The sequence below is a fragment of the Medicago truncatula genome, chromosome 4 (assembly GCF_003473485.1).
Source record: "Medicago truncatula cultivar Jemalong A17 chromosome 4, MtrunA17r5.0-ANR, whole genome shotgun sequence".
Taxonomy (NCBI): domain Eukaryota; kingdom Viridiplantae; phylum Streptophyta; class Magnoliopsida; order Fabales; family Fabaceae; genus Medicago; species Medicago truncatula.
The window spans coordinates 27,459,687-27,485,824 of NC_053045.1; the positions used below are offsets into that span (position 1 = coordinate 27,459,687).

Consider the following 26,138-nt stretch of genomic DNA (forward strand, 5'->3'; position numbering starts at 1 on the left):
CGTTTTATAAAGAGTTTAACAATAATAGGTTGACGGTCCAAAACAATTTTGAACATACAATCAATTAAAACATTGTAAATTAACATATCAATTAATGATTTTAATTTATGTGGACTAAACATGATAGTTCAGGGTGTTTTGATTGATTGTATGTGCAAAACTATTTTGAACGGTAAAAACAATACAATTAAACTCGTCAAAATTACAATTTCTTTTAAGACCAAAATCGAAACTTTTAAAATTTTTCTGACTTTCCGAGAAATCAAACGTGGAAGTTTCACTCCTCTGAGGTCAGAAGAGAACCTTCCCTCACTCGCCGCCACTTTTTATCAACTTATTCTAAACGCACTTTCTTTCTTTCTTTCTACACACTCCAAAACACAACCTAGTTTGGGTTTACAATTCCCAAACAAAAAACAAATCAACCCCAAGCAAAATTCCCCAAATCATGTTTTTATCACAGCTCTAGGGTTTCATCAATTTCCCCCAATTCTCAATCAATTCATGCAATAATCGATTCATCTCAAACCCTAAGAAGAACACGATGTATAGCAATTTCAAGGAACAAGCAATAGAATTCGTGAAACAAGCAGTAACAGAAGACAATTCTGGAAACTATGCAAAAGCCTTTCCTTTATACATGAACGCGTTAGAGTATTTCAAAACTCATCTCAAGTACGAGAAAAACCCTAAAATTAAGGAAGCAATTACGCAGAAATTCACCGAGTATCTTCGTCGTGCGGAGGAGATCCGTGCTGTGCTTGATGATGGTGGGCCGGGTCCAGCTTCTAATGGAGATGCTGCTGTTGCTACTAAGCCGAAAACGAAGGGGAAGGGTGGTGGGGAGGGTGAAGGGGAGGATGCTGAGCAGAGTAAGCTTAGGGCGGGGTTGAATTCCGCGATTGTGAGGGAGAAGCCGAATGTGAAGTGGAATGATGTTGCTGGGTTGGAGAGTGCTAAGCAGTCGTTGCAGGAAGCAGTTATCTTGCCTGTTAAGTTTCCTCAGTTTTTTACTGGTGAGTTAAATTCTGAATGGTAATTGTGATTCGTGATTAGTTGAATTTAGTGTATGTTTGGAATCACAGTGAGATTGATTAGGTCATAGGTGGAATCTTAATTTTGTGGAAAGTAATGTGTTAAAATAGGCAATTTTCAGATGCATTTAGTGTCTGTTTGGAATCATGGTGAGTGTGACGAAATCACGGTGACACTGTGATTTTGTTAGAAGCTTCAAAGTACATGTTTAAATTTATTAGTGATAGAATTAGTGAATCACATAGCGATTTTGACAAAAGTTACACTTTGGAGCTTCAACAAAATGACAGTGCAACTGTGATTCTGCGCACCGTAAAACTCACCGCTAATCAAAACGTGCACTAAATGTTTTGTTTTTAAAATTACAATGGCATGGTGTGATTTCGTCAATCCAAACATTCACTTAATATTCGGGAGCAATTGAACATTTGTTACAATAAAACTAGTAGTAAAGATGCCATACTTCAACCAAGGTTCGTGGCCCAATGGTTGTAAGTGCAATAGAGTTTTGGATACTCTGCGATAATGATATGTTTTCTGTTGAAAGTTGGGATGCTCCGAATTTTGGATTGAAAACAAGATCTCGTGCATAGGGAAATGGTGTTGAAAAGAGAAGCGAAACTCTGCCACATGTAATTAGAGGAATTTTTTTTTTATTTGAATGGATAGATAGAAGATAGATATTTGAAACAAGGGACAATTGATTTAGTGTTTAATATGGTTTGCCATGGTCTATTTCAGGTAAAAGACGACCTTGGAGAGCATTTTTGTTGTACGGACCACCTGGAACAGGTAAATCATACTTGGCCAAGGCTGTTGCTACCGAGGCTGATTCTACATTTTTCAGGTGAATTTTGTCATTATTTTATACACTGTGTACTACACTGTTTGGATGATGAAATTGCTTTCTAGTTTTACATCTATCTATTTCATTATTATTATTATTGTGAAGTTTTCACTTATTAAGGGCCCATTTGGATTAGCTTATTTTAGAGCTTATAGAAAACAGCTTATGCAAATAAATAAGTTTTTATGTATTATTTATAGTTTAAGAAAAAACCGTTTATTAAGATACAATTTTCGTTAGTGAGAGCTTATAAAGTAAAATAAAAGCTTATTTATTTACATAAGCTATTTTTCATAAACTCAAAACAAATGGGGCCTAAGTAGTATTCACTAATTTTTCTTGACTTTCTGGCTGTAATTTACTCTGTGATCTAAGCTGGCAGTTACAAAATTAAAGGCTGGCGAGAAAAAATTATCATCATGAATTATTACATTGTGATTATGTTGGTTTGTTTGGAAAATGATGTGTTCGTTTTGCTTTCAGAGTATGATTTTTCTTGGTTTTCCTCTCCCTCGGTCCGTTTTCTTTTTTGGTTAGAGAAAAACTCACTGCCATCCCATACTGTCCTTTCAATTTTCTCCCCCAATCAGCCCGTCCATAGGAAATCATTCTATTTTTTCTCTTCCAGTTTTTATCTCCATCAACTGCCCTTATTTAGATACTAGAATTTATGCTAAGTGTTGAATTGCTCTTTGAGTTGTGATTCTATTTCTTGTAATTATGAATTTCTTGAGTTAACAAGATGAGAATGATCTTCCTTCAAAAAAATAATAATATGAGAATGATCTATTTAAAGATCTTGCAGGGTGGGCGACTGGTTTTTACCAGCAACAGGGTAACCTCACTGACACATGTCAGCGAGGCAGTTACAAGGGAGTTAGGTTATTTACAATCTGTTGCAGTTAGTTACAACAAATTTTATAGGGTTTGCTAGGGTCTAGGTGAGCTTCAGGTGAACTAATTTTATACCAGCCAAATGATTTAGTGTATAAGTATTTATCAAGTAGAAGAACTAGGTTGTTGCATTAAACTGCATAAATTATTCATAGGGGAATACTAACAAATATCAAGTTATTGGAGTGGTTAATTGAGTAGATATTAAGACAAGAGACCCTAATTACCAAAAGTAAATGATTTGGTTAATGCCGCTAAGGTTGATTGTGGAAGCTATATAAGTGCTATGTACATCGATGGTGAGATATTGGATGAATTAGAAGGACCCATTCATGGTTTTCATCAATTTGAAAAATTTTCATCACAAATTGACCAAAGTGGTATTGTAGAAGATTCTATGGAGGAAAGGAGTTCACATTGCTTAAATTTGTGTAATTAAAGATACGCACAATGGGTTACAACAAGTAACATAAAAGCCCAGGACGGGGCAACAAATTATTTTCTACTAATATGAAATTGTATGTGCCCTCCTGATTACGAAAAGGATGGCAGGTATTATCCTAGGTAGTTTAGGTGCGAGTGGAAACGACGTTTAAACCCAGTAAGAAAAAAGAATTACTTGCCAAACCATTAAGAACGATTTTTTTTAAATAAAAATGGTTTGTCAAGGACATAATTTGTTCCACGAAGCTAATCCCACCTGGTAGGAAAAGGTTTCTGATGCTGGTGTTGTTTGTGTGATTTTAATTTATTTCCCGCACATGTGAGCATGCAACTTTCCCACTTTTTCGTGAACAATGACTGTTTAAAAGGTCTTTTATGTCATTATGAATGTAGGTAGGTTCATACGTACGTGGACATATATTTTCTAGCATATTTAACGTTTGAATACTTTACCAGTGTTTCTTCATCAGACCTCGTTTCGAAATGGATGGGTGAAAGTGAAAAGCTGGTTTCAAATCTTTTTGAAATGGCTCGCGAAAGTGCACCTTCCATCATATTTGTTGATGAAATAGATTCTCTATGTGGTACGCGTGGAGAAGGCAATGAGAGTGAAGCTTCAAGACGAATTAAAACTGAACTTCTGGTGCAGATGCAGGTAACAAATTTATGGTGGGGATATCTTGATAAGAACAATAAATGGTTTTTGTTGACACTTGATTTGCATTATTTTGAATAAGTCAATAGTTGGATTATGGCCCACATTTGATCTTATTCATCTTCTGCTTATCAATAGTTTGTTGTCCTGTTACATTTGACTGTGCAATCATCACTTGAAATGTCTTGATCTCTATGATTTCGTCATCTAGAGCCATATGACGCAATGGCTTAGTTTCGTTTCATTGTTATCTTGCATTATTTTAGAAATTTCAATATTTCTTCAATTATATTTTGGAATATATTAGTTATCTAATTGAAGAAGCAATCTTACTATTTGCTTCTTTATTTCATTATTCTTCCGAATTTGGATTATTTGTTTTAGGGGTATTTGGAATAAACAGTTCAATTAAGTGCTTATTCAATAATTGAAGTTTACCATATGAGAGCTTATGCAATGAACACATAAGTTGAATGAGCTATTGTGTTCCCATATGTTTTTCCCCGTAAATAATTTCCAAATATATAGATTAAAATCGGATAGGAGATGACGAGTAAGCTTCGGATGAGCTGTTTCCATTTTTAGAACAGCAACTTTGGGGAGCTAGTTAAAATAAGCTGAAGAAAGTTAATGAACATACATACATCTCTTTTATGAACATACATACATCTCTTTTATGAACATACATACATCTCTTTTTTCTAAGTAAATTACTAAATTGTGACAGGATGGCATAAAGCATGTGACAATGTAAAGCGTTATATAGAAAAAGTAAATGCCAAGAAAATTACAATGTTTCTAATAGTTTAGGTGGGAAAAAGTTACTACATGACACTTTATACATATATTAAGATTATTATAAGACTAAGATAAGATTTATTTCCAGTGTTGTAATGTAGTGTATTTACTTTCCCTTGTAGGGTGTCGGACACAATGATCAGAAAGTTCTTGTTCTTGCAGCAACAAATACACCTTATGCTCTAGACCAGGTAAGAAAGATATAGTATCTTATTTGTTCTCATATTGAGTCAATGAGATACTGATTTGGTTGATCAACTTGTAATGCAGGCAATAAGGCGGCGTTTTGATAAGCGTATATACATTCCACTGCCAGATTTAAAGGCTCGCCAACACATGTTCAAGGCAAGGGCAATATTCATGATTTTATTCACTTTATTGCAGGATGGATCTTATTGTTACAAAGCAAATTGTCTTACCATTTTTTTCTTGGATTGATAATAACAGGTGCATCTAGGAGATACTCCCCATAACTTGACTGAAAGTGATTTTGAACACTTGGCTCGCAAGACAGAGGGGTTTTCAGGTTCAGATATAGCTGTCTGTGTAAGTTTGACTTCTATATAACATTTCTAGTTGTAATAGTCATTTTTTCTATATGGGTTTCAAGTTAAAGGTATTTGGACCTCTTCTACAGGTGAAGGATGTTTTATTTGAACCTGTTCGTAAAACCCAAGATGCCATGTTTTTCTTTAAGAGTCCGGAAGGTATGTGGATACCGTGTGGACAGAAGCAACAAAATGCAGTACAAGTTACAATGCAGGATCTTGCCACACAGGGACTAGCTTCAAAGGTATTCATGCATATGATGCAGATTTTGTTGTCAGTTCTTGGTCAAAATGATTATTGGGGAATAATAGTTTTAATTTTCTTGTTTGTTATATAGATCCTACCACCGCCTATATCAAGAATCGATTTTGACAAAGTACTTGCTAGACAAAGGCCCACAGTAAGCAAATCTGACCTTGATGTTCACGAGAGATTCACAAAGGAGTTCGGAGAGGAAGGTTAATGCTGATGGATTTTATCTCAGATCCACACTTGTTTAAACATGTTCATGAGAGATTCACAAAGGAGTTCGGAGAGGAAGGTTATTGCTGATGGATTTTATCTCAGATCCACACTTGTTTAAACATATTGTTATAATTTGTATAATTGTAAGTTACTGAGCTATTGGATCAAGTGAAATACATCTTTTTTATTTATGGTGGATGTGAATTCCCCCCACTTGTATGGAGCCGGATACTGATTTTACTTCTCCTAAATTGTGTATAAAAACAGAATCTGAAATAATCATAAAAATAATTTCTGTGATGTTGGTTTCTTGTGTTGTTTGAACTGTTATACTAAAAGTTACTGACCCATGAGACAAACTAGTTTCATTGTAACTTGACAGTTAAGATTTCATTTACTTGCTAAGTTTTATATGTGAAGGGTTTGTTTGTGTTTTGGTCTCTACCCTCCGGTTCTCTGGGAAGGGGATCTGGTAATCCGGAGTCCGACAATAGATGAATAAAACCTGACCAATGATTGTTTTTAATCAATATTCGAACACGATTTGTCTTTTTTAACCAATATTCAAACACAATTTGTTTCTTAACTCACTTGAGTTCAACCACTTGTCAAATGTGACAGATTAATTTGTAGTTTCAATTAAAATATATCTTAAAATTTGCATTTAAAATGTCTAAAACCAGGTTTGTATATGTGAGGATATGCTTAGAAAGGTAAAAGTTTATCCTACAAGCAGGCATTTTGATGTCCTATAGCTATTGGTCTCTAAGCATATTTAATTTATTCTCTTCCATAAAATATACTTTCGTGTTTGGACAAGGAGAAGACCCTGTCCTTTGAATCCATCAATGATGGTAAGCCGTACCAGTTAGCATGTATACATGCAGGTCTGAATTCAATAATTGTGGTTTGTTATTCTTCTTCCAAATGCTGGTAGCACGTCAAGCATATAATTAGAATTTCATATTATATTATAACCTTTTTAAATTTCCTATTTTAGAATCCCAAATGCACACTAAGTTATAAGCAGAAACATTTAAGCCGGCAACTGATTTTTTTATATGAAAATAACATGCAAGTTAGCTTGTTTTGGCTTATAAAATGGAAGAATCACCTACCATAAAAGTGTCACCATTTCAGCATCCAGCTTTCTGTCCTAGACCCTTTTAGCATATCATGGAGTCTGTCAAACTTTTAAGTTTCACATTTCTCTTGTTTATTGGATATACTTTGGTGAATGGATCCACTCCAAAGGTAAGTACTATTCTCAAAGTAGACATTGCTAAAGTACTATTCTTAACTAAACTTAGCATAACAATTATCATGTAAACGTTAATGAACAAGTTTTATGCAAAAAAGTTGAAAAAAACCTATGCATGTATTACAAGCTGTTTATACAAACTCTTTCAAACAATCTTACAAGTGTTTGATGCATGTTGTTTACGTAAGTTGCATGCATCTATAGCCTTTGAGCTATATCTTATATTGCTGCTTTTTTCCTGTGTTATGCTAGTATATTGTCAGTTTAAAATCATGTCACAATACTAGCAAGGCTTAACTTCTTGATTTGCCTCTATGCAGCATTATATAATTTACATGGGAGATCATTCACACCCCAATTCAGAGTCTGTCGTCAGAGCAAACCATGAGATACTAGCTTCAGTCACTGGAAGGTATGACAAATAACTATGTGTTCTTTTAAGCTTCAAATTTATGTGTGTGAATGTGAACATTTTGAAATAGAGTAATTTAGGCTAAAATAAACATGCTCTATCAAATATTAATTAATACTTTTAACATTTCAGTCTCGATGATGCAAAGACTTCAGCACTACACCATTATAGTAAAAGCTTTCGAGGCTTTTCGGCTATGATTACGTTGGAGCAAGCTAATAAACTTGCAGGCATTGTACTCCAGCATTATATCTTTCTAATTTCTATCTTCTTACTTTATTTCTGATCAATGTTTTGGATTATGTTTCAGAATATGATTCAGTTGTGTCTGTTTTTGAGAGCAAAATGAGTAAGCTCCACACTACACATTCTTGGGATTTTCTTAGATTAAACCCAGTCTACGATAAAAACCATGTACCTCTAGACTTCACATCCAATGTCATTGTTGGTGTCATTGACTCTGGTAATACTCCTTTGATGTTTCTTGTTTTTCTTTCATTTAGGTTATGCAAAGTCTCACTTCACATTGTTTTTCAGGAGTGTGGCCAGAATCGGAAAGCTTCAATGATTATGGATTAGGTCCTGTGCCTGAGAAGTTCAAGGGAGAGTGTGTTACCGGTGATAATTTTACGCTAGCCAATTGCAACAAGTAAGAATACATTTTGGAATTAAAAATCCATCATAGACTAATTTTTAAGATTGATGCACCAAAACGATATAATCATAAAGATTTGACTAGTATTTACTTTGAAAATCGATTCATTCGAATGAATCATTATCTATAGTGAAGCGAACCACATTTATGGTCAACTGTGTATAATAAGACACTTTTCTTTTGTCATTTCATTTATGACTTGAATCTTGATAATTTTGAGATTCGTATATCATAATTGATATATCGACTTATAATTTTGCTGTCACTTGTTTTTACTTTAAAATGTCATATTGTTATTAATAATGTATCTTACGCTTCATAATAAGATTTGATTAATAATTCCGAAAACAGTTCTTCTAATTCACGATTTAAATCTCGTTTTGATAACCATGATCTTATCTTGTATTTGAACTTTCCAGGAAAATCATCGGTGCGCGGTTCTATTCAAAAGGTTTTGAATTAGAATTTGGTCCTCTAGAAGATTTCAACAAGATTTTCTTCAGGTCAGCTAGAGACAATGATGGACATGGAACACACACAGCTTCAACAATTGCAGGACGCAATGTCGTTAATGCAAGCTTATTTGGCATGGCCAAAGGAACAGCTAGAGGTGGTGCTCCAGGTGCAAGACTTGCTATCTACAAGGCCTGTTGGTTTAATTTTTGCAATGATGCTGACGTTCTTTCTGCTATGGACGATGCCATTCATGATGGTGTTGACATACTTTCTCTTTCCCTTGGCCCTGATCCTCCTCAGCCAATTTACTTTGAGGATGGAATCAGTATTGGAGCATTCCATGCATTCCAAAAGGGAATTCTTGTTTCTGCTTCAGCTGGAAACTCGGTTTTCCCTCGGACTGCATCCAATGTTGCTCCTTGGATCCTCACTGTTGCTGCTAGTACGGTTGACAGAGAATTCAGTTCAAATATCTACCTTGGTAACTCAAAAGTTTTGAAGGTAAAGTTTATAGCACAAACCATGAATACATACATGGGGTTTTAAATAGCATTCACATTGCGACAACGGTTGTATTTGTGTGTGATCTTTGATATTGCTTAGAATCGCAGTCAAATGCAGCCGATGCAGCTTCAATTGCGATCACATTGCAGTTTCGGGAACATTAAAAACAGTTTCTGTTGCAGCCTGGATCGCGGACCTTTATATAAAACCCTTATACCTATAAATATTAGCTAGTAAATTAAGACATGTTTATGTTCCTTCAGGGTTATTCTTTGAATCCAGTAAAAATGGAGCATTCTTATGGTTTAATATATGGAAGTGTAGCTGCAGCCCCTGGAGTTCCAGAAACAAATGCTAGGTATGTCAATGCACGCAAACTTCATTGTTGATACATAAATGTTTCAGATTCAACAGAACTTTTGATCTCCCTATCAGTCATATTATCAAACCCCTAGTAAAAACTTCTGTAAATTGCTTGTTGTGCCATGTACTACTATAATAAGTGCTGTGTTATTTGGGCACATAAATTTGACATCAAAATTCGCCAACAACTTAGATGGCTAACACATTTCAAATATGCATTTAATTAAATTTAGTAAACGACCAACGAATATCACAAGATGTCGCAACTCGTTCCATATTCTGCATGAATGTACAGGAACCATTTTAGGTTGATAAGTTAATGACTGAACGCAATATATCTGAAATTTTATGATTCAATTTTCTAATACAAATTCTTTAATATCTTCTGTTACCAGCTTCTGCAAGAACAATACTCTAGATCCTTCCTTAATCAATGGAAAAATTGTTATATGCACAATTGAAAGCTTTGCTGACAACAGAAGAGAGAAAGCCATAACAATAAAGCAAGGCGGAGGTGTTGGAATGATACTTATTGACCATAATGCCAAAGAAATTGGTTTTCAATTTGTTATTCCAAGCACTCTTATTGGTCAGGATTCAGTAGAAGAGCTTCAAGCATACATAAAAACGGAAAAGTGAGTTTTTGAAAAAATCTACAATATCGAAGTTAGTCACATCATCACACTTTGATGATGTCAACAGATTTATCAGTGAATTTTTGTTGCTAATGCCTTTTCTATTTTCAGGAATCCTATTGCTAAAATCTATCCAACAATAACTGTTGTTGGTACCAAACCTGCACCAGAAGCAGCAGCTTTCTCTTCCATGGGGCCAAATATAATAACGCCAGATATTATTAAGGCATGTTTACACACTCGGACTATCCATGTTTGGATAAACAGCTTAATTAAGCGCTTATCATATAAATGCTTATGTATAAGTTATTTCTATAACAAAAGATATAATAAAGTCAAACATTTTTCATATAAACTATCCTGGAGAGCTTATGGAAATAAGTTGAAAAAAGCGTATGCACATGTCATAAGCTATTACCATAAGTATTTCAAACCAGTCTTACACATGCTTATGTTAGTAGATAAGGTCAAATAACTCAATCACAGGATGTCTAAACATGTATAACTCCAAGAATTTTCCTAGTTTTTTTTTTTTAAAACTCGGTATCCAATCCAAGAACAAGACTCTTCATAGTTAAACTTTATATTGGCACGAGTATATTGATGAAGGTTGACCCTATACTAATATGTAAATATTTTTTGCTTATAAAAAAATGCAGCCTGACATCACAGGACCTGGAGTGAATATTTTGGCAGCATGGTCTCCAGTGGCTACTGAAGCCACAGTTGAACATCGACCTGTCGACTATAACATCATTTCAGGAACATCAATGTCTTGTCCACACATATCTGCAGTTGCAACTATTATAAAATCTTACCACCCAACTTGGTCTCCTGCAGCTATAATGTCTGCAATCATGACAACAGGTAAGGTTTTTATGCTGTAAAAGTTCCTGTTAACAACAAAAGAACATTAGAATTTGTTGTAAATAGGAAATAAATTCTCAAGACTTATGAAAATGAAACTGAAACAAATAATTTTCATTTCTAATAACAACCTTTAAATACATGAAAATGATTGGTCCTTTTAAGATTTTTTTTGTTTTGTTTGGCCACGTCAACATCTGTTTGCCACCTCAGCATTTTCGAACGGATTGAGATATAATGTCAGTGACTAAAACTGATGATTCCTAACTTTGCATGGAGGGAATCCAAAAAAAAAACCTTATAGAGACCAAAACAAAAAACCCTATATTTGCAGGGACCAAAGATATATCGAAACCAATTAATAAAACAACTTATAAATTTGTAAAAACTACTTCTAAATTTATAACAATCCAGTATCTCCCATACTTCTTATAATTAAAACTCTAATGCTAGGTGCTGGTTCATATTCTAACAGAAATGATGTTTGTAACAGTCATCCAAAATTGATGCCTTTTTTTTTCCTGATGTTACAGCAACAGTAATGGATAACACAAACCACCTCATAGGAAGAGATCCAAATGGAACTCAAACTACTCCATTCGATTACGGATCCGGACACGTTAATCCACTTGCATCACTCAATCCTGGATTAGTATATGATTTCAGCTCCCAAGATGCTCTCGATTTTCTCTGCAGCACTGGAGCAAGTCCATCACAGCTTAAAAACATCACCGGAGAACTCACTCAATGTCAGAAAACTCCTACCCCTTCCTACAACTTCAACTACCCTTCCATTGGTGTATCCAACTTGAATGGAAGTTTATCGGTTTATCGAACTGTAACATTTTATGGTCAGGAACCAGCGGTATATGTTGCAAGTGTTGAAAGTCCATTTGGTGTGAATGTTACAGTTACACCAGTGGCATTGAAGTTCTGGAAAACGGGGGAGAAGCTAACTTTTAGGGTTGATTTCAACCCTTTTGTGAATAGCAATGGAAACTTTGTGTTTGGTGCCTTGACATGGAAGAATGGTAAACAAAGGGTTAGGAGTCCTATTGGTGTTAATGTAGTATCTATATAGAGTTCAGTGATTCTTGCCATGTACTATAAGAAAATGCATTTACATCATTTTCATATGCAAAAGTTAATTGCTTTAATTATTTATATATTTTGATGAAATTGGATGTAAACTGGTATGCACAATGACATTCACATGTGTAGCACCGACACTTCAAAATGAAGGTGTGTCTGTATGTCTTATATATGTCGGTGTCCAACACCGACACATGTGGTAACAAGTAACAACCAATCATTTTTCGTTTTCTTAAACTATGACCAGTGTCTACGTGTCGTTGTGGGTGTTGTGTCTGATGTTTGTATGGTTCATAGACATTAACCAAATGACATAATTGATATTTGATATCGCTTATGTGATATTATGCTTGCTCAAAATCTTACATAGTATATGAAGTTTTCTTTTACACTGAATGAAACAAATTGGTCCGGTCGAATTTTGTCATTTTGTTTTTTCTGCCATAACTTTTAGTAGTAAAATATTATATGCTCTCAAAAAACAAAAGTAAAATATGATATATTAGCATATCGTTTTTTTGTTATATTTAATTGAGTAATAATTGATAGAAATAATCTCCTAAGTATATATCAGATGGTTAAATACTACATGCAAGAATATTTGATATATTGAAACATGTGTTTGAACTTTGAAGTCTTAATTTCTCAATTCAGTGTTTGTTTGTGAAGATAATTATTGAACTCAGGCTATTAAGCTAGCTTTCTTTTATTCCGAAAGGAAAGCTTATGCTTCTATGTTGTCATTTTACTTTTTTGTATGGATCTGACCCTAATAATATATAGTTGAATCAAGAGGCGGACCGCAAACATTCCAATTAGGTTGGCATCCCCGAGAAACCCTCATCCTCTCCCGCCAACGTCATAAAATAAACATCATTAAAAAAGTAGAAAAGTGTGTACAAAAAAGGAGGGCTAGGTGTGACCCTCAAAGCAAAAGAAAAGAAAAGCTAAGGAAAACGATACATGGGCAATCCAAAACGGTCCCTAAAAAAGTCCTCCCTAAGGAAATCAGGTAAGCTAGTTGACCACCAAGAATCCTGAACAGAGTGACCATGGCCGTCACGAAAAATATGCGATGAAATGACATGAACACCAGAATGAAGAAAATTATGTCATCTATTACGGAGACGAATAGGAACATAGTTAAATAAAACCCGACCAATGATTGTTTTAACCAATATTCGAACACAATTTGTCTTTTTTTGACCAATATTCAAACTCAATTTGACTTTAACTCACTTGAGTTTAATCACTTGTCAAATGTGATATATTAATTTCTAATATCAATTAAAATATATCCTAAAATTGCATGTAAATTGTCTAAAACCTGGTTTTTATATGTGAGGATATGGTTAGAAAGGTAAAAGTTTATCCTACGAGCAGGCATTTTGGTGTCTTATAGCTATTGTTGTTCTCTAAGCATATTTAATTTATTTTCTTCCTTTGAATTCATCAATAATGGTAAGCCGTACCAGTTAGCATTATACATGCAAGTCTGACATATATATAATTTGAATTTGATATAAGCAGAAACGTTTAAGCCGGCAACTGATTTTTTTATATGAATATAACATGCAAGTTAGCTTGTTTTGGCTTATAAAATGGGAGAATCATCTACCATAAAAAAAGTCACCATTTCAGCATCCAGATTTCTGTCTTAAACCCTTTTAGGATATCATGGAGTTTGTCAAAATTTTAAGTTTCACATTTCTCTTGTTTATTGGATGTACTTTGGTGAATGGATCCACCCCAAAGGTAAGAACTATTCTGAAAGGTGATATTGCTCAATTATTACAAGTTGAAAATAATTTACGTACATATTACAAGTTGTTTCTAAACAATCTCAGACAAGTGCTTGATGCATGTTGTGTACGTAAGCTGCATGCATCTATATTGCTGCTTTGCGTATGCGGGAGCTTTAGTACACCGGATTGCCCTTTATGATAGTATGTTGTCTGTTTCAAATCATGTCACAATACTAGCAAGGCTTAACTTCGTGATTTGTCTCGATGCAGCATTATATAATTTACATGGGAGATCATTCGCACCCCGATTCCGAGTCTGTCATCAGAGCAAACCATGAGATACTAGCTTCAGTTACTGGAAGGCATGACAATAGATTTTAAGACAAATTTCTTGATCTTATGATTACTATTTGTGTTCTTTTAAGCTTGATATTTATGTGTGTGAGTGTGAACATTCAAAATGGAGTAATTTAGGCTAAAATAAACTTGCTCTATCAAATATTAATTAATTCTCTAACATTTCAGTCTCGATGATGCAAAGACTTCAGCACTACACCATTATAGTAAAAGCTTTCGAGGCTTTTCGGCTATGATTACGCCAGAGCAAGCTAATAAACTTGCAGGTACTATATTCCAATATTATATCTTTTTACTTTATTTGAAAGAATCTTCTGATCAATGTTTTGGATTATGTTTCAGAATATGATTCAGTTGTGTCTGTTTTTGAGAGCAAAATAAGTAAGCTCCACACTACACATTCTTGGGATTTTCTTAGATTAAACCCAGTCTACGATGAAAACCATGTAGCTCTAGACTTCACATCCAATGTCATTGTTGGCGTCATTGACTCTGGTAATACTCCTTTGATGCTTTCTTGTTTTTCTTTAATTTGGATTATACAAAGTCTCACTTCACATTGTTTTTCAGGAGTGTGGCCGGAATCGGAAAGCTTCAATGATTATGGATTAGGTCCTGTGCCGGAGAAGTTCAAGGGAGAGTGTGTTACCGGTGATAATTTTACGCTAGCCAATTGCAACAAGTAAGAATACATTTTGGAATTCAAAATCCATCATAGACTAATTTTTAAGATTGATGCACCAAGACTATATAATCATAAAGATTTGACTAAGATTTACGTTGAATGCCGATTAACACAATCCTCCCTTTTTATCCGGGATAGAGACTGGTTATGAACCAAACATGTATATTCAAGTCAATAAACCATGGGAATGAAACTTATATCATCTTATCCGTGGATATTAGTATCTTACGATACTAACGAGTCATATCTCGATTCAATACAAAATTAAACTCAATCAACATCAATCCTTAGTGTTTATCTATTTTGCACACAAATCTGATCTTAAATCTCAATTCGCTATGATAAATCTCAATTCAGTTCAATTCACTATGATAAATCTCAATTCAGTATGATGAAAATCGATTCATTCTAATGAATCATTATCTATAGTGAAGCGAACCACATTTATGGTCCACCGTGTATAATAAGACACTTTTCTTTTGTCATTTAATTTATGACTTGAATATTGATAATTTTGCGATTCGTATATGATATATGGACTTATAATTTCGCTATCACTTGTTTTTACTTTAACATGTCATATTGTTATTACTAATGTATCCTACTCTTTATAATAAGGTTCGATTAACATTTCTGAAAATAGTTCTTCTAATTCACAATTTAAATCTCGTTTTGATAACCATGATCTTGTATTTGAACTTTCCAGGAAAATCATCGGTGCACGGTTCTATCCAAAAGGTTTTGAAGCAGAATTTGGTCCTCTAGAAGATTTCAACAAGATTTTCTTCAGGTCAGCTAGAGATAATGATGGACATGGAACACACATAGCTTCAACAATTGCAGGACGCAGTGTTGCTAATGTTAGCTTATTTGGCATGGCCAAAGGAATAGCTAGAGGTGGTGCTCCAAGTGCAAGACTTGCTATCTACAAGACCTGTTGGTTTGGATTTTGCAGTGATGCTGATATTCTTTCAGCTGTAGATGATGCCATTCATGATGGTGTCGACATACTTTCTCTTTCCCTTGGCACTGAACCTCCTCAGCCAATTTACTTTGAGGATGCAATCAGTGTTGGAGCATTCCATGCATTCCAAAATGGAATTCTTGTTTCTGCTTCAGCTGGAAACTCAGTGTTGCCTCGCACTGCTTGTAATGTTGCTCCTTGGATCCTCACTGTCGCTGCTAGCACTGTAGACAGAGAATTCAGTTCAAATATCCATCTTGGTAACTCGAAAATTTTGAAGGTGAAATTTCAAGCACAAACCATGTATAAATATATATGATACATGCGGTTCTAAATAGTCACAGTAACAGTTGTGTCACGAACGTTGATATTGCGAGGAATTGCAGTGCATGCAGCCTCAATCAGGGTCATGTTGCATGTTAGAAACATAAGAAACTGTTATGTCGCAACACGGACTAGATCACAGTCGCAGACATTTATTTTCAAGCCTTGTACGTATAAATATTAGGTAATAAATTAAGATCGGTTTATGTGCCTTCAGGGTTATTCTTTGAATCCAATAAAAATGGAGCATTTTCATGGTCTGATATATGGAAGTGCAGCTGCGGCGTCTGGAGTTCCAGCAACAAATGCTAGGTATGGAAATGCACATAAACTTCATCGGTGTTACTTAAATGTTTCAGATTCTACATAACTTTTTGCTTCTTGTTCTTGGTATCTACTGTTTGCATGATTGCATGATGACATAACAATGAACATTGGAATGCTATGATTCAATTTTTTTAAACCAAATTTTTCGATCTCTTTTTACCAGCTTCTGCAAGAACAATACTCTAGATCCTACCTTAATCAATGGAAAAATTGTTATATGCACAATCGAAAGCTTCAGTGACAACAGAAGAGAGAAGGCCATAACAGTAAGGCAAGGTGGTGGTGTTGGAATGATACTTATTGACCATAATGCCAAAGAAATTGGTTTTCAATTCGTTATTCCAAGCACTCTTATCGGTCAGGATTCAGTGGAAAAGCTTCAAGCATACATAAAAGCGGATAGGTGAGTTTTTGAAAAAATCTACAATATGGAAGTTAGTCGCATCATCACACTTTGAAGATGTCAAAAAATTGATCAGTGAAGTTTTTGCTGCTAATGTTTTTTTCTATTTTCAGGAATCCTATTGCTAAAATATATCCAACAACAACTGTTGTTGGTACCAAACCTGCACCGGAAGCAGCAGCTTTCTCTTCCATGGGGCCAAATGTAGTAACACCAGATATTATTAAGGCAAGTTTACACACTAGGAAAGTGGCTCACGGACAAAAGGAAAGGTAGAGAAAATAGAGAAACTCTCTAATATTCTCAAAGAAAAGTATATATTACTTGAATGATTCAATGCTTGAGTATCTTGAATATATCTAAACACTTGGTGGTGAGCCTTATTTATACTACTCTAGGTAGGCTCTCCATTACAAACTAGAAATATCTATAAACAAAGAAAAGTCTAGAGATATGAATACTCTAGTACATAAAACTAGAAGGATCTAGAAAAGTCAAGACTTCCCTAGCACTTATAGCATAAGCACTTCTCATATAAGTGCCTATGCATAAACTATCAGTCTATTTTGGATTGGCTTATTTGAGCTTATTTACTGGTATAAACACTTGTGAGACTGTTTGGGAGAGCTTATTTATTGGTATAAACACTCGTGAGACTGTTTGGGAGAGCTTATGGAGAAAACTTATGACATGTCCATAAGCTTATAAGGATAGCTTATGAAAAGAGCTTACGACTTATATAAAAACAGTTTGACTTTATTTTATCTTTGTCATCGAAATAACTTAAAACATAAACACTTATCCGATAAACGCTTATGCTATAAGTGCTTAACTAAGCTATTTATCCATACAAGCCCATTTCTATAATATAAGATAAAATAGTCAAATTGTTTTGATATAAGCTATCCTGGAGAGCTTATGGAAATAAGCTGAAAACAGCTTATGGCAATGTAATGAGCTGTTTTTGTAAGATCTTCCAAACAATCTCACATGTGCTTATGCGAGTAGATAAGTTCAAATAAGTCGATCCAAACATGATGTCCATATCTGCATAATCAAGATTCTTCCTAGACCCTAGTTAAACCTTACATGCAATAGTAATATTGAAATGCTTTTTTTTCTTTTTTCTTTTTATCCAACAATGCAGCCTGACATAACAGGACCTGGAGTAAATATTTTGGCAGCATGGTCTCCTGTGGCTACTGAAGCCACAGTTGAACACCGATCTGTCGACTATAATATCATTTCAGGAACATCAATGTCTTGTCCACACATATCTGCAGTGGCAGCAATTATCAAATCTTACCACCCAACCTGGACTCCTGCAGCCATTATGTCTGCAATAATGACAACAGGTAAGTTTTTCATCCTCTAGAAATATATATTTTTTCTTCGAGAAATAGGAAAGAAATTCTCACAAACCACCTTAACTGATGCCTTTGTTCTGATGTTACAGCAATAGTACTGGACAACACAAACCACCTCATTGGCAGAGATCCAAATGGAACTCAAACCACACCATTTGACTACGGATCCGGACACGTTAATCCACTTGCATCGCTCAATCCTGGATTAGTATATGATTTCAGCTCCCAAGATGTTCTTGATTTTCTCTGCAGCAATGGAGCAAGCCCATCACAGCTTAAAAACATCACTGGAGAACTCACTCAATGCCAGAAAACTCCTACACCTTCCTACAACTTCAACTACCCTTCCATTGGTGTATCCAACTTGAATGGAAGTTTATCGATTTATCGAACTGTAACATTCTATGGTCAGGAACCAGCAGTATATGTTGCAAGTGTTGAAAATCCATTCGGTGTGAATGTTACAGTTACACCAGTGGCATTGAAGTTCTGGAAAACGGGGGAGAAGCTAACTTTTAGGGTTGATTTCAACCCTTTTGTGAATAGCAATGGGAACTTTGTGTTTGGTGCCTTGACATGGAAGAATGGTAAACAAAGGGTTAGGAGTCCTATTGGTGTTAATGTAGTATCTCTATAAAGTTGAGTGATTCTTGCCTTGCACTATCAGAAAATGCATTTACATCATTTTCTATAAGCAAAAATTAATTGCTTTAATCATTTATATATTTTGATGATATTTTATGTAGAAATTGGTATGCACAATGACATCCACATGTGTAGCACCGACATTTCAAAGTGGAGGTAGTGCCAGATCCAAAAAATTTAATAAGTGGGGTTGAGGTCCATTTATGATAAGCATTTATATAAAAAATACGTAAATGCATGCAAGTGATAAAATTATCACATCATTATCATAAAAAAAAATGGAGATTTGAAAAATTATATCATTGTACATTTAAAATTTTAAGACACCTTAAAATTGAAGAATTAGAGTTGTTCTACACGTGTTTCATATTTTCAAAATGTCGGAAAACAAAATTTCTTAATTTTGATATGTTCGATGATGATCTAGAAAAGAGTATAGTTGTATTGGACGTTCCGTTACGGTGGACGTTGATCTTTTATGGCGGAGGAGAATTGTGCATGCAAGCACGTTAACACTCTGACGCTCAAATCAATATGAGAATGAGGTGGATATGTGCAAAATGTGGTAAAAGTGAATTGTACATTAGAGGTGACGCTATATCACCCTTATATAGTTATGTAGGAGAATAAATGCCTCCTTAAAATGCGGCGCCTCTGTAGGAGGCGGTTAGAGAGACCGAACTATGCTATTTATCTCATTTATTTATAATATTTGAGTTCGTTTTCTTATTATTTTATTTAAAAATGCTGAAGTTGCAAGCCACATAGGATAATTTTATTTTTAAATTTTTAATTAAAAATAATGAAATCTAGTAATAGACTTTTATCAAGTGTACTAAAAACTTGTCAAATTAATAAGATAATTCATCTATACTGGGATTATTATAATTTCGACTCAACTAGCTAATTATAATTAATAAGGATGTAAATTGAGGAATGCAAGGGGCATATATTTCAATTCAACAACTATAAATTCAATGAACAAAAATGTAAAATATATAGTTTAAGGAAAAATGAATAGGTGTTTCAAATTAATTAATTCTCGTTTGGTAATTGTACCTATTCTCTACAAGAGCGTAGTATGACGATAAATTAGCAAAATGATTGAGATCAATTTCTTGACTCATAATCATCTTCTCTTATTACAACTCCTTAATTTATTAAGCTGGTTCATTTGAAGGTTGTATAACCGTTAACTTTTAGAATCACAATCAAATAATCCAATATGTCTAAAATTATTACTTAATTGAACAAGTATATCATATCAAGTTTGAAAGTTTTGGGCTTTATTAGTGTTCTTTTGGTGGACCAGAGATTGCGCAGTGGTGGAAGCTGAATGATATTTGGAAGAGGAGTTATTCGGTTGTGACTTGGTGTTGGTGATGAGGACTGATTTCTCTTTTACAAGGGTGTTCCTTAGAGATGAGTAGCGGCAATGAGTGTTTTGAATGTCGTTTTTCAGTGGTAGTCAGTTTTAGGGGGTGATCTTTATTTTGGTGGGTGTTATCCCTATGGGTGTTGATGGCAGAGGGGCTTTGTTGGGTTTTGTTTTCGGATGTTCCGTCTATATACGGCGCCTTTTGTTTGTACCTTCTGTAACACTGGTATCTGTCCGTCTTGTGCAAAGACCTGTTTTTTAATAAAATTTTGCTGATTCAAAAAAAATAAAAATTGAAAGTTGTGGTTAATAATCATTCGATAGTTAGAATCAATTCATACATTCATCATCATATGAAAGGTATTAAGAACATATTCTATGCATAAAATAGTGTAACAATTACATGATTCAAACAACTCGAATTAAAATCATTTAAGATGTGATTAAAGTAAAATTAGGAGTAATACTTAGAGCAATGATAACTAATGTAACAAAAAAAGAAGCAGTGATAACTAAATAGTTTGCGAACATTACATAAGAACAAAGATTAACTATTTGTTCAATGATGTAAACACATCGAAAACTAGTTGCTTAGAGCTTCAATGTGTCTTCAATGAACCCTTGGTAAGATATGAAATTTGGCTTTTATAGACCTGGTCTGAAATGCACCAGTCGCGCTACAATGCTTATAGATTGTGGCACGATTCTTCGTTAATCCCATGTGTCAGAATTGCGCCACAATTATTCTTCAGAAGCTAGTCTTTTCTTTTCATCTCATTTCAACATTCAAGTAGCCTAAAACTCAATAAACTACCACTAAAATACACTAGAAAAACTATATTAAACATTCTATGAGAGAGTGTCATCATAACCTCAAACTTGTATTGTTTACCTGTCATTAATGAACAAAGTTGTTAATGAAAAATGACAATAAAATGACCAAATTACCCTACCAATGATAACCTTAAAGTTCATTCTCCTTGCCTACATTTTTTATGTACCGACTTGCTTGAAACATCATCCTTTCACTGAAATAAAACATACACACACACACACACACATGGGTAAACACAGTCGACATGCAGAGCTACCATAATACCACGGGCTTGATAAGTTTTTAAATAGTCAATCAAAGTAAATATTACTCCCTCCGTTTCAAAATACATGTCCAAGTCAACCACTTCACATATGCCAATGCACAATTTTGACCGTTAATATCTTTAATTATCTAAAATAAAAAATTATAAAAATTTAATATTTTGAAAATATTCATCGAGACAAATCAAACAACATCTTACATGCTAATATTTGTATTTATACAATAGTTAAAAAGTATATATGGTCAAAGTAAGTCAAGTGAAAAGTGCACATTGCAAAAATTGAACATGTATTTTGAAACAGAGGGAGTACAATACACATTTATGAGGTCTTAATGGTTATAACGAGACTTAGGGTCCGTTTGGCTTTAGAGTTGTGGAGGAGAGGAGAGAAAATATTTTAAATTTTTTAAGTTTTGTTCAATTTGCAAAAAGGGAGGGGGATGGGAGCAAATCTCTTTAAAATTTTATCGAATTGTCATAATTATCTTTAAATTAATTTTAAATCTTAACATTAACCTTGTAACAACTTTTATTATTATTAGATATATTATCCTTATAACTATTTTTTTTAAAAGATTGTAACAACTTTTATTATTATGTTATATATCACTCTTATTTGTTTACATGTAAAAACAACTCTTCCAACCCTGCTATTACTTTGTTGTCGTCAACCGCTGCTTCAGACCTCCTCCAACGTGAACTGTGAGTAATCCATTATCTCATCGTCTATGTAACACCCTATTTTATTATTTATTTATTTTATTGAATTTAGATGTCTTTTTATAATTTAGTCGATTTATTTTGATGAGTGATATTTTATTATGTTATATGTTGATATTAATTATTAGTATAATATATATGTTATGTGGTGTAGAAATATATTTGTTATTTGGTGTGGAAATATTACGTTATTTGGTGTAGAAATATTATGTTATTTGGTGTGGAAATATATATGTTATCTGGTGTAGAAATATATTTGTTATAGAGATATATTTGTTATTTGTTTATAGAAATATTTTATATTATATTATATATATAATATTAGAATAGAATATTGAGACTTGGAGGGCAGATTTGGAAATAAGAGAAAATAAGTAGGTTAAGGATTTAGATTTATATAAAAGAGGAGAGTTAGAATTAGAAAACGGATTACGTGAAACCTGTTTTTGGAGAAAAAGAGAGAAAACTAAGAGAAGAGAAGAGTCAGAGGAGAGAAAGCGGTATAGTCCTTCGTCGATCAATCTAAGGTAAGGGTGGGACTAACTTTCTCTAATTCTAAGTTGTATGATTCTGAAACTGGATTTAACAGGTGGTAGGTTGTAGTTTTTGAAATTTGGGAATTAAGTTTAGAAGTTGTTTTAAATGTAGAATTGATTGTTGAAATTAAGATGTTAATGAAGTTAGGGCTGTGAAAAGAAGTTAGAGTTTTAAAAAGAAGTTAGGGTTTTTGAATTGCAATTTGATTGTTGAAAGAGTAGGTAATCTGATGAATTAAGGAAATAATTGGTGTTCAGGTTGTAGAATAATCATAGGTTAAGTTTCCTATCAAATTTGGGATTTTGGTAGATGAAATTTGAGTTTTTTGGGTGAAAAATGTGCAGAAATCGTAACAGTAGGGGAAAAACTCGCTAGAAGTTTGCTATTGGCGAATCCCTCTGTAACAATTTCGCTATTAGCTACCTGTTCGCTATTAGCGAAATTGCACAGTGACAACATACTCTGTTTTATGTTGCGTCTTTTTCACACGTTTCTGTTTTGAATTGGCCTTTAGTGTAAACATGAAAGTTGTAGATAACTTTGTTAGCTTTCCAATGGCTTTGGTTTGACTTGAAAATGATTTTTAGTTTTTGAGTTATGATGAAAATACTCCAAAGAGGTCTTAGTGAAATTATATGAAAATTCAGCATAACCGTTTCTAAGTCAGTCTAAAATTTAGGGAATAATTCCAAACCTCAAAACTAGAAGTACTAGGAGTTTAATTAAGGGGGTTTAAGAGTATTTAACCTATGTTGTGATGGATCTAACTTGGTTTGACGTGAATATCTTTGTTGGATGATTTAATTATTATATGAATGTATATGAATATGATGATATATGAAGTTGATTTCTTATATGAATGTACCTGTTGATAAATGATGTTATATGATGTTATTAATGATTAATGTTGTTGGTTAATGTGAAATACATATATTTATGTGGAAAAGGTATGATATAGAAAACAATGTTGTTATACCATTCAAGTTGTTATTATTAATGATGCTATGTTGTGAAGTTGTTGTATGTTGTTGTCTCTGCTGTATTGATTATTAAATCATTAAGTTGCATATGTTAGTCAAATTTGTCAAGTTGTAAGTTGTTGTTCCAAGATATTGGAGTCATATAAGTTGTTGATGTTGTCCAAGTTGTAAGTTGTTGAGTCCATGCATACTCATTTGAAGTTGAGGGCTTGATGCTCTGTGAGCTTTTGCTCGGGCTTGATGCTATGTGAGCTTTTGATCTTATGTTGAGGGCTTGATGCCCTGTGAGTGTATTTATGCTCTTTATGTTGAGGGCTTAATGCCCTGGTTGGTACCACATGCATGATTAAGAAGTTGAAGTTGCATATGTTGAGTTTAAGTTGTAGAAGTCGCATTGTCGTTGTCGATAAGTTGTCATTTGTCAATGAGTTGTTAATAAAGAACTAAGTGAAGTATTAATACTTATTAATCGTTGTTGTTTATGTCGTTATGAGATGATGTTTATGACGTGTTATTTATGTTGTTAGAAAATGTCTATGATGTATAGTTTATGTTGTTATATGATGATGTTTATGATCTGATTATTATGTGCTATATGATGTTGTATATAATGTGATGAATATGAAGTTAATGATGATTAGAAGTTGGATGAGTTATTAATGAAGTATTATAAGAAGAGTTAATGTTATTAATTGATGAAGTTTAAGTTGTTAAATGTTTTTGATGATTTATATGCTTATTATTATTTGAATGTGAAATCTCACCCCTTCTGCTTGGAAATGTTGCCCTCACAATTTGGTAACTTGCAGGTAACCAAGAATAGTTGCGGTCGTGAGTGGATTCTCTCACGTGTGTCTTAGGTGCTCTGATACGTAACAGGATGAGAATTATGTTATTGCTTTCTGTTCCTTACGTATTATTTTATGAAGTTTTATGAACATGTTGTTGGAATAATTTTATGAGATTTTACGTTGAGGCCTTTGTGCCAAGGTTGTTTTAAACGTTGAAATAATTTCCGCTGCAAAGTAATAAATGATATGATGTTGAATTTGAAGGATAAATAATTATTTTATTATGTTTATGATTTTATGATAAGAAGTGTGACATTCCATTTACTTGAAATACTCTGATTTATATGTGAAATTTTCTAGTTGGGAAAATGGGGTGTTACAGTCTACATCAAGTTGTTATTGTTTAATTTTGTCTATCTATGAAATCGTAAAAACAAGCATTTCTGTATATTTAATTAAGTTTAATGATAAAATCATAAATTAATTTTAAAATCTCCCCCCTCCTCTTGTGAACCAAACACATTTTCAATTAAAATATCTCCCCTTCCCTTCTCTCCTCTCCCTTAAAATCCCTCCCTTCCTCTCTATTGAACCAAATGTGAGATATTTTTGGGAAAGTAAGCTAAAAAGAAAATTTTGGAGTTAAGTTTAAATACTAGAGAATGAATTACATGATAAGACTAATGTTTTGAATTTTTATCTCCTTTTTTTTTCTTCTTATTTTTATATACACTAGCGAAAAGACGGACACGTGATTTTATTGCGCTAACGTTTGAAAATTATAAACGGTGTTTTTTTTTATATAAATTTTGATTTTGATTAAAACTAAAAATATAAATGTTTGTTGCTTAAAAAAAATAATCAAACTAACCATGATTATCTATTTCAATGACACCAACAATATAACGAATATATATATATATATATATATATATATATATATATATTTTAATGACACCAACAACAATCTTTATTATAAAAGAATTGTTAAAGCGTATAATCGGGATAATGAAAAAGTAAGTATAAATATAGTCATCTTGTTTGTTACACTTTTTAAATGATAAAGGGAAGAAAACCAAACACACACACACACACACACACACATATATATATATATATATATATGTATGTATATATATATATATTCATATCATGTTTATTACATTTTGTTAATATTTAAATTTATTTTTATCTATTTGTTACATGTGTTATTTGTATTGAAAATTGATGACACTTTTGGAATGAGAAAAAGTTAGTCCAAAAAAGTTGAAAGAAGTTTTATATATATATATATATATAGTATAGAAGATACTATGATGTAACAAAAAAAAAAATACTACGATGCATAAACTTAATAGTTAAATAATTATGTTACAAACGTCAAGAATAAACAGTAAACATAATACTAGGATAACATGAGGATACATGAGACCGTGGTTCTGAAACATAAAGAGAGATGAATAAAGACTACTTGAACTATGTGCTGACTTGTTCATCTTTCAATGTCTTTTTAGGCTCTTGCTCTTAGCGGGAGAGAATACTTCAGCTCTATAGCAGGAGAGAAGACTTCAGATACAATGAAAAACCAATTCGATCAATATACAGTAACGTGTGTGTTTTGTTTTAACACATATTGTTACACAACAAAAATCATGTTTGTTATATTTGTTTTAATATTTAAATTTATTCTTATCTATTTATTACATGTGTTATTTGTATTAAAAATTGAGGGTATTTTTGAAAAAGGAAAAAACCATCCCAAAAGTATTGAAAGATGTAGTTTTCTTTATATATAGTATAAATACATGCATAGATATGATGATAAAATAGGTAGTCTACGTAAAATGTATGAGTGAAGACACGTAAGGGTATATTGTAAAGTT

The 26,138-nt window shown here is 33.3% G+C and overlaps 3 protein-coding genes across 3 annotated transcripts; all 3 read left to right on the forward strand.

Annotated features, from left to right (window-relative positions):
* The first annotated feature begins 236 nt into the window (after positions 1-236).
* Positions 237-5,985, forward strand: LOC11446229 (protein SUPPRESSOR OF K(+) TRANSPORT GROWTH DEFECT 1). The gene is made up of 8 exons (XM_003606074.4): positions 237-1,016; positions 1,777-1,882; positions 3,677-3,875; positions 4,796-4,864; positions 4,944-5,018; positions 5,121-5,219; positions 5,311-5,466; positions 5,560-5,985. The coding sequence occupies exons 1-8, from the start codon at positions 545-547 to the stop codon at positions 5,683-5,685; spliced, it is 1,302 nt and encodes a 433-aa protein (XP_003606122.1). The 5' UTR covers positions 237-544; the 3' UTR covers positions 5,686-5,985.
* An 841-nt stretch (positions 5,986-6,826) lies between these two features.
* LOC11443452 (subtilisin-like serine-protease S) lies at positions 6,827-12,172 on the forward strand. Its single transcript, XM_024783018.2, has 11 exons — positions 6,827-6,941; positions 7,269-7,360; positions 7,493-7,590; positions 7,671-7,823; positions 7,898-8,009; positions 8,435-8,972; positions 9,239-9,333; positions 9,734-9,973; positions 10,085-10,199; positions 10,633-10,840; positions 11,374-12,172. The coding sequence occupies exons 1-11, from the start codon at positions 6,864-6,866 to the stop codon at positions 11,919-11,921; spliced, it is 2,277 nt and encodes a 758-aa protein (XP_024638786.1). The 5' UTR covers positions 6,827-6,863; the 3' UTR covers positions 11,922-12,172.
* Positions 12,173-13,583: 1,411 nt separating this feature from the next.
* Positions 13,584-18,907, forward strand: LOC25492290 (subtilisin-like serine-protease S). Its single transcript, XM_024781769.2, has 11 exons — positions 13,584-13,687; positions 13,948-14,039; positions 14,203-14,300; positions 14,377-14,529; positions 14,605-14,716; positions 15,426-15,963; positions 16,225-16,319; positions 16,498-16,737; positions 16,851-16,965; positions 17,885-18,092; positions 18,194-18,907. The coding sequence occupies exons 1-11, from the start codon at positions 13,610-13,612 to the stop codon at positions 18,739-18,741; spliced, it is 2,277 nt and encodes a 758-aa protein (XP_024637537.1). The 5' UTR covers positions 13,584-13,609; the 3' UTR covers positions 18,742-18,907.
* Positions 18,908-26,138: the final 7,231 nt, after the last annotated feature.